The 8,998-nt window shown below is 40.0% G+C and overlaps 2 protein-coding genes across 2 annotated transcripts; both read right to left on the bottom strand.

The window, feature by feature from the left end:
- Positions 1-4,188: 4,188 nt before the first annotated feature.
- On the bottom strand, positions 4,189-4,884 carry LOC138372665 (uncharacterized). Its single transcript, XM_069338166.1, has one exon. It carries the CDS (start codon positions 4,882-4,884, stop codon positions 4,189-4,191), a length of 696 nt encoding a protein of 231 aa, XP_069194267.1.
- A 671-nt stretch (positions 4,885-5,555) lies between these two features.
- LOC138372664 (uncharacterized) lies at positions 5,556-6,656 on the bottom strand. Its single transcript, XM_069338165.1, has one exon. It carries the CDS (start codon positions 6,654-6,656, stop codon positions 5,556-5,558), a length of 1,101 nt encoding a protein of 366 aa, XP_069194266.1.
- Positions 6,657-8,998: the final 2,342 nt, after the last annotated feature.

The raw sequence follows: 8,998 nt of genomic DNA, 5'->3' as shown, positions 1-8,998 counted from the left end.
TCTACAGGGCTCCTCGTGATTCGTTGAAATTTGGTGTCATCACTAAGGATGTCGCTAATCTTGTTCATGTATTCTTGGGTAGGAATCAATACATATGCTGCTGTCTTGTTGGCTTTTCTTATTGTTACGTCTTTCAGATTTTTTTAAATTCTTTTGCTGCTTCTTTGAGTCGTTGGGTTAAGATTGTAGATGAATATCTTCCTCGTTTTTCCCCCAGCTTCTGTTAGTAGTTCAGCCTAAAGTGTGTCGAGCGCTTACTGTGGGGAAAAACCTGACTCAAATAACTAATAATTAAATATATACTTAGATAGCTATGAAGGACCACCACTTTATGAGAAAAAGTTGAAAACAAAATAAAGCAATGTAAAAACTGATCCCTAGAACTAGTGTCCTATGGATCTTAGTGAAACTGTATTTCTTATATAAATGGAGTCAAATTAACTTACACAAAATTGGGGGTTACATGCTAAAAGATTAATGCATCCCTAGCATTATTCTGGTGCTGGTTCTTCACCAGAGTAAATAAAATATGAAAGTAAATAAGGTTGATTATATAATATTAATTGGAGGTAAATGCTCCACCATATACTACTGAAATGTTGAACAGCATCAATAAATCAATGGGTTAGTGTAATTGATCTCTTTGAGAGATCACTACTCTAACTACAGCGTTATTGTTACAGATAAAAAGACAGCTTAGATGTAATCTAGTGAGGTGTAATCAGTTGCTACGCTCCACCGACGACGTGTTGCATAGGGCAAATTGTTGCACAGAACGGTGGGGAAGCCTAGCACCTCGGTTGGCGTAGCCTTATCTTGAGGTTATCTTGAGATGATTTCGGGGCTTTAGTGTCCCCGCGGCCCGGTCCTCGACCAGGCCTCCACCCCCAGGAAGCAGCCCGTGACAGCTGACTAACACCCAGGTACCTATTTTACTGCTAGGTTGCAGGGGCATAGGGTGAAAGAAACTTTGCCCATTGTTTCCCGCCGGCGCCCGGGATCGAACCCGGGACCACAGGATCACAAGTCCAGTGTGCTGTCCGCTCGGCCGACCGACTCCCAGGGGGTCCGTTAGTACTGAAAGGCAATTACATTGTAGAAATCTTGTACATAATAAGTAACTACAAATACATGCTGAAATTATAAGGATAATAGTAGGAAATTTCAGCCAATATCTGTGCAATTTATATTCAAGCACTGTAAATTCGCTTTGGAGTAAATAATGAAATTAATCATCTATTTGGATGGTAAATTTACTTAAGACACGTACGGGATTGTATTATTTGTTCTACGGCCTAACGACAACTAGCCTAAATGTTAATTGTGGCCACATAATAACAAAAAGGTAAACCTAGCTGCCAAGCCGCGTGTCCGTTAATGTGGAGACTTGAGCAATTCATCGTCCTCCAGCTGCTGCTTAAAAGGCGTTTACTTTGGAATTGCTCATATACTAGTCTGGGACACGGCAATTGTGCCAGATAACGTGGCACCGCTCTACTGGTCGTGGGAGCGAAATAAATGGGATCAAAACGTAGCTCTACTACACGCTGTCAATGTCGTCCGCGTCGTGCTCTCTCGTTCTCTCGGGTCCAGGGTTGCCAGATCCAAATTGCTAAAAGTAGTGAGCTGACGGTCAAAAATTAGCGAATTTGCAAGTAGAGTAGCCCAATTTTTTGTTTAGTCAAATCGAATCAAATCAAATGTTTATTCAGGTAAAAGTACATACATACAAGATGAGTTACGAACATAATGTTAGATTTCTAAATAGCGACAGTACATACAGACAGACGACATTCAAATTTAGTAAGTTTATCTTCCTTCTTTGATGGAACAGACTTGAAGCTCATCTGCTGATGACTTACCTCCGATATATTTTGTCTGTGTTTTAGTGTTTCACTGTGTTTCTTTGAACCACTTCTATGAGCTCTTATCTCAGTTCTACAAACTTTACAATATGCCTTATTTCCATCTTCTTTCACTTCAGCCAACCACATTTCAAACACGGGATCCTTAAGCCAGGACATCTGAAACGCTTTCTGGTATATAGACCACTTCCCCATTTTACTCTTCTTTATCTTAACACCTAAGCAAATTCTAAAAGTAACAGTGGTAACTTCTTTTCTATATGCGGTAACTTGTGTCGAACTATCCTTCTGGAGGTCAGAGCCACACTAACAATGAAAGCACAGATGAAGCTGCCAAGTTCACTGTATGCTAATCCGCTCTAACGACAGTCATTTGATTCTTGGAAACACCTAAAGAGAAACCTAATATTTATAGTAGGCAGCAGTGGGAGGTCACTTAACACTGTAAAAGACACATCGAACACTTTATGTAGGGCATATGTAAATCTGTGCATCTATGTATTTAAAAATGTAGGTTAGCTTAGCATTTTAAAAGCACCGAATCACCTTCTGTGGTTGATTGCTCAATAAACCCTTGAACTATATGTTTAACACATATCTAACCCTGTCCATGGAGGACAGAATAAAATGTATATATGCTGGTTAGCATTGTAAATGTCTGGCCTCGTTTGTGGTAGAAAATAATAATAATAAAAAAAAAAAAACAGTACCCGGGATGAAGTATTAATGGCAATTAAGATTGGGAAATCTATAGCCCCTGGGGAGGATTATGGATTATCTTGCCTTGCGGTTACTTTTTCTTTGGGAAGTTCCTAGGATCAACGTCCCCAGGGGGTCGGTCTCTGACCTGGCCTCCTGCGGTAAGTGGTCTATTCAATCAAGCTGTTGGACGCTGCTGTGATTTGTACACGTGACATTGTAAAAAGCATAAAAATCATCATTGAGTTTCTTAACTTTAATAGCCCAAAATAGCCCAACTTGTTTTTAAAGTTGCCCAAAAAGTCGCAAGTAGCGAAATTAAAAATTTGGGAGCGCGGGGCTCTGAAAAGTAGCCCAATTCGCTACTTGTAGCCCAATCTGGCATCTCTGCTCGGGTCTAGTGACGCTCTCCCATCTTCCCCCTCTTCCACCATTGGGAGCCGGTCGGCCGAGCGGACAGCACACTGGACTTGTGATCCTGTGGTCCCGGGTTCGATCCCGGGCGCCGGCGAGAAACAATGGGCAGAGTTTCTTTCACCCTATGCCCCTGTTACCTAGCAGTAAAATAGGTACCTAGGTGTTAGTCAGCTGTCACGGGCTGCTGCCTGGGGGTTGAGGCCTGGTCGAGGACCGGGCTGCTGGGACACTAAAGCCTCGAAATCATCTCAAGATAACCTTTTTTATTGCACATGCGCGACTCTCGATAGACATTTCGAGCGTAAATGGATATGTATATATCGCAATTGACTAAGGAAGGAAGAGGTAGTGACGAGTATTAATATCACATTAAATTCTTCTGTGATAAAATAGAATTTTTCGTAACATAAATTGGCTTATTAAAGTTGTGCAACAAATCGAGGAAATTAAAGTAAAATCATTTACATTAAAGTAATTTCCTCTAGACTGTTTAATATCAACTAAATAAGGGAGTTCCAGTAAGTAGTAGTATACTACGAAATTAAACTTATTAGTAAGTAACTATTTTTAGTAAAGGAAATGATAAACTGGACTCTTGTTATAAATCCAACTAAATGTGGAGAGAATTCATGTTACTGCCTGTCGTTCCTCACGTCGTCACTCTCACTAGGAAGAATCTGGCAATATGTCTAAATAAATCATGATAGTGATTAACTCTACAAGTTAGTAATTTTAGTAACTACTTGTGGTTAATACAAAGGTTGAATAAATACAAAGATGTATAAAACTGTTGGTTATTTCCAACATAACTCCGGGGAGAGAAAACTCGGGTCGTAGTTCAGGTATTAGTACTAACGTACACCTGTTTCTCTATCCTGAAGTTATATTCATGGGTTAGTAGGTTAGTACGCACCTAACGAATGTCCCGAATCTGTGGTAGATGACTCTAAGTCAACATGGGTACGTAAATAAACATTGAAAATTATTGAATAATTTCTTTGTAAGAAACAGAAGGATATTAACAAAAATAAATTATGAGTAATTGGTTCATTTAAGATTAAGGAGACCTCATCAACACAGTGAGGCTACTGTCCAGGGTCACTATGACTCGTAACTAATTACTGGACATAAACTCATCATTGCATCAGCGTGGTCACCTCAAGTTTAAATGATAAGTTATCTACTCCTGAATAGAATCAAAATATTGTTAAAGTTTCTGTTTGCAGTTCTGAGCAGCGACTCTTGATGGTCTTGTGCTCGGTTGAGTAGAATCATTGTTCTCTGAAACTTGGGTTACAGGTATATCTGTAGAACACTCGTGTTCTGCTAACTCTAAATGTACTAATTTCTCTAGTATTTTCAAGGTAGTAGTGCCTCGACACTGAACTTTAACAATTCGTAAAACACCATGGTGGTCAGGATGGATGTCAACAATTTTACCTATAGGCCAATCTGACCTGGGTCCATCACTGTCTACTAGGACAAGATCACCTGGTTTAAGTTGAACTTTATTGTATGGGCTTGCAGCTCCATAATGATATTCTCTTAAAGCAGTTAAATATTCACGTGTCCAGACCTCATTCCATTTCTCTATTACTCTTGAAAGGTGTCTATAACTCTCCACCAAGTCACTTGCTTTGACACGCGAAGGGTCAGCTGGATCCTCGTCTCCTAGAGATATTAGAGGGCTCAGAAGACCACCATGAACCAAATGAGAGGGGCTTAGGGGTTTTCTTTGGGAGAAATCTTCTGACAAGTAGGTTAGAGGTTTGTTGTTGACTCGTGCTTCAATTTCCACGACAAGGGTCAGTAATTCGGTGAGATTAATTTTCTGCCTGTGTAAGGTTTTTCTTATGCATTTCTTAACAGTTCCCACCATTCTTTCGTAAAAACCGCTGGCCATGGTGCTCTTGGAGGAATAAATTTCCAATAGCATTGTCTCTATTTGAGCACAGAATGTACTTCTGGATGGTTACATATTTCTTATAAGCAAGCTTTTCCTGCCACGAAGTTAGATCCATTATCTGAGATCATTAATTATGGGCAAGATCTTCGTGCAGCAAATCAGCGAAAGGCTTGCAGAAAGGCATCTGCACTCATGTCAGAAGTGACTCTAAATGTACTCAGCGTGTGGTAGCACACGTGAAAAGGCAAATGTAGGTTTTCACTGGAATCTTGTCTGGTGTGCATGTTAAAATTAGTGTTCCTGTATAGTAGACACCTGTGGTTTCAAAGGGAAGAAGGTGGACGACTCGCTCCTTAGGTGGGCGGTGGACCTGGATAAAGACACTTGAGCATCATATCTCTTGAAGATTACACAAGACTTGATTAAAGATTTAACAGTTTGGCGACCTTGGGGAAGCCAAAAACGTTGTCTGATTTCAGTAAGAGCATCTAATACTCCACCATGCAATGTATTATGCTCATGGTAATGTAAAACTATGAGTTTAGTAATGATGTGACGTGGAAGCATAAGATTCTTCGTATCTAAATATATTTCTGCGTGAAGCAGACGTCCGCCACATCTCAAGATGTTATAGTTGTCTGAGTCAAGCCAAATACCCAGAGACTTACTCAACCTTTCTGGGAGATGTTCATATAAGTCTCTTGTTGAGCTTGTTTGACCCAATATTTGATGGCACTAGGAAATCGATACTTGATCCCCATCTTGTTCATGAAATCAAATACCATTTCTGTAACTCTTAGTAATTTGCTTAAATTGGAGTAACGATGAGGATTGATAGCTAAAATTCGAGGGGGTTCTGGATCCACAACAGAGGTAGTGACATTGGTCACAATGACTTGTGGCTTCTGTTGGGGCCACTGACCCCTAACTAGCCATTGGGGTCCATTAAACCACATCTCGGTTTTAACTAATTGCTTTAAAGTCAAACCTCTGGGTAAATAGTCAGCTGGATTGTCCTTGGTTGGGACATGTCTTGATTTATAACCAGCAGACAATTCTCGAATTTCCTTTACTCGATTGCTGACATAGGGAGTTTTGTTGTTGTCGTTTTTTACCCACTGCAATACTGCCTCATTGTCTGACCACACTACTATTTCACCAAGGTGAACATTACTGAGGGTTTTGATCAGGCAATGAGCCAGTCTTACACCTACTAATAAGGCAGTTAATTCCATTTGGGGTAGTGACCTCCTTTTAATCGGGGCTACCATTGCCTTAGATGTAAGCAAAAATGACTGTTGAGTATTAACTATATAGGCTACTGAGCCATATGCTTTGCCTGAAGCATTGCAGAATACATGTAAATTTGTGGGTAAATTTAGTCCTAAGGTATTTCGGGGAAACTGTAGAATACTAAGTTTGTTGTAATCAGGAATCAACTGCTGCCATTTTCCTTGGAGATCCTCTGGCAACGTTTCATCCCACCTCAAATTCCTTTGCCAGCACTCCTGCATAAGGAGTTTACCCTTAATATGAATAGGACTGAGTAGGCCTAAAGGGTCAAATGGCTTGCTGACATGGGAGAGTAGTTTTCTCATAGTTAGAGGTGAATGATTGAAATCCACCGACTTGATATTCAATTTGTCTGTGGAAGTATTCCACTCCATACCTAAGACTTTCAATTTGTGAGGTACCTTATAATCAGGGAATTCTTCCTCGATCATTTGGTTGAGTTGTTTATTATTGGAGGCCCACGACTGTAGGGACATGTTAGCTCCCAACAGTTCACGATTAGCCTCGTGTTAGATTTCCACAAGTTTATTCTCATCATTAGTGGTTCCTTGAAAATTGTCAACGTATAAATTGTTGCTAATCTCAGTCTTGTAGGGGCTATTAGACTTCTTAAGAGGTGTATCCAGAGTGGCCTGGAGTAAGAATGGTGAAGATGTCGCTCCGAACAGTACTGAGGCAAATCTATAAGTAATGATTTTGCTATTAGGATCCTGTGGATCTTTCACCCAGAGAAATTTAGTAAAATCACGATCTGTCTCTTATAAGCCTACTCTTAAAAAGGCCTCACTAATGTCGCCCGTATAGGCGAAAACACCAGAGCGAAATCGTAATAAGACATCTTGTAGTCTTTGGGTTAGGCTAGGTCCAGTTTGTAGACAATCATTTAGTGACACGCTGTCTGCCTTTAATTTGGCACTACAATTAAATACAATCCTGATTGGTGTTGTAACTGAATCTTTCAGGACAGCATGATGTGGCAAATATTAGCCTGTCTTATGGTTGTCTTCTTCAACAACTTCTATAAATTTGTTAGCAAGATGTTGCTGTATTAAAGCATGATACAGTGGCAATTTATCTGGTTGCTTCTGTTGCCTAGCTAATTGAGAATTTAATTGGGTTGAGGCCATGAAATAATTTACTGGAAGCTGTGGGTGGTTCAGCTTCCATGGGATTCTCACCCAATATTGATTATCTTGGAAAATCACAGTATCAAGATATTGTTGATACGTCCATGTGTCATCTGGACTGGGTTGATCAGGGACTATGCCTAAGGTGTCCAAATCCCATAATTTGTGAACAGGGGGATCGGACTCATCATCCTCAGTTTCGTCTCTGTCACTTAGTGGTGACTGCTCTAGGCCTAGTCACGCCACTATTGAATTAGTTGGTTGATTACTAGTAGATTTAGAATGTTGTTGGATCAACACCGGTCCTATGAGTAGTTTACCCCCAGCTGACAGTAACAAGTTTACACCTCGTTGCCTGGTGCATCCAGTAATAAATCTATAATAAAATTCAGCTCCAATAAGAATACCTACATCGTTGAGACAGTCTGTATTTATTTTATGATCCGCTAGCCTAATACTTTAGGCTAATATTTAATACTAATATTTCGCTGTGTTTAAGAAATTTGAATGTTTGAGCAAGACCTGTAATATGTAAACCTGAAGGGATCTTGTCAACGACTATGGCTTGAATTGAGCTGGTGCAGCCTCCTAAACGTACCAAGACTTTAACAACCTGGTAGTCACGAGGTCCACTATTGGTAAGGAATCCAAAGATATTCATATTCACTCGAGCAATAGGCTTCAGTTTCAACTGATCAACTAGCTGTTGAGAAAGAAAGGTTTTCTGCGAACCTTGGTCAAAGAGACCACGAGTGGAAATTCTAGATCCCTTGGTAATTAATTTTAATTGAGCTGTTGGTAACGTAGTTGTGTTATTCGACTCTGTTGCAAGTACACTTATGTCTTGATGCACCTTGCAATACTGTACAGAAGAAAATTTTGCAATTTTCTTATGAGGATTGGTTGATCTTGACTGATCACTACCACACAAGGAGTAATGGTGTCTACCCTTGTGGCACTTGTTGCACATTCGTAAGGAAACAGTACAGCTATTGGGGTCATGAGGACCCGTGCACCCTGTGCATCTGTGTAATTCTTGCAAACGATGAATTCTGCTATTATGGTCTCGATAAGTACTACACTTATAAGTAAGATGTTCATTATTGCAGAACAAACACTTCTTTACTGTAGGAGAAGTCGTAGGAGTGGTGCTCACTACAGGGTTTATAGGGTTCACTGTGAATGCACCTACATTTCCAGATTTCCATTTCGGAGATGATTTATTGATATCTGGTTTTACTACAGTAGTTGCAGTACGTTGGGGTTTATGATGAGAGTTAGTAGAGAAGTTAGAAACACTCTTCCCATCTTGGTTGGCTCTTTGTCTTTCGACTAGGGTATGTAAACCTTCTGTAATTTCATTCATGGTCAGAGAGGTTTTATTGTACATAGTACACAATTTATCTATAGTTTCTCTTGGTAATTTGCGCCTTACAACTACTTTTGTTATTCATTCAGCAGTCTGAATTTGGACTTTAAGGCTTGAGGCCTTGAGTAAAGATTCTAGCTCTAGTCTGAAAGTTTGGAGAGAATCTGTAGAATTATTAGCAGATGGTAAATCCAGCAATTTTTGGACTAAGATAGTAATAGTCCTTTCTTTGTTATCGCAGTTGCTCATAAGCAATTGAACAGCTAGGTCGTAACCATCACTGGTCAGTGTTATGTTGGAGATTACTTTCAAGGCTTCATTT

Source organism: Procambarus clarkii, chromosome 39, assembly GCF_040958095.1.
Source record: "Procambarus clarkii isolate CNS0578487 chromosome 39, FALCON_Pclarkii_2.0, whole genome shotgun sequence".
Lineage (NCBI taxonomy): Eukaryota > Metazoa > Arthropoda > Malacostraca > Decapoda > Cambaridae > Procambarus > Procambarus clarkii.
This window is presented reverse-complemented; position numbering and strand designations above follow the sequence as displayed.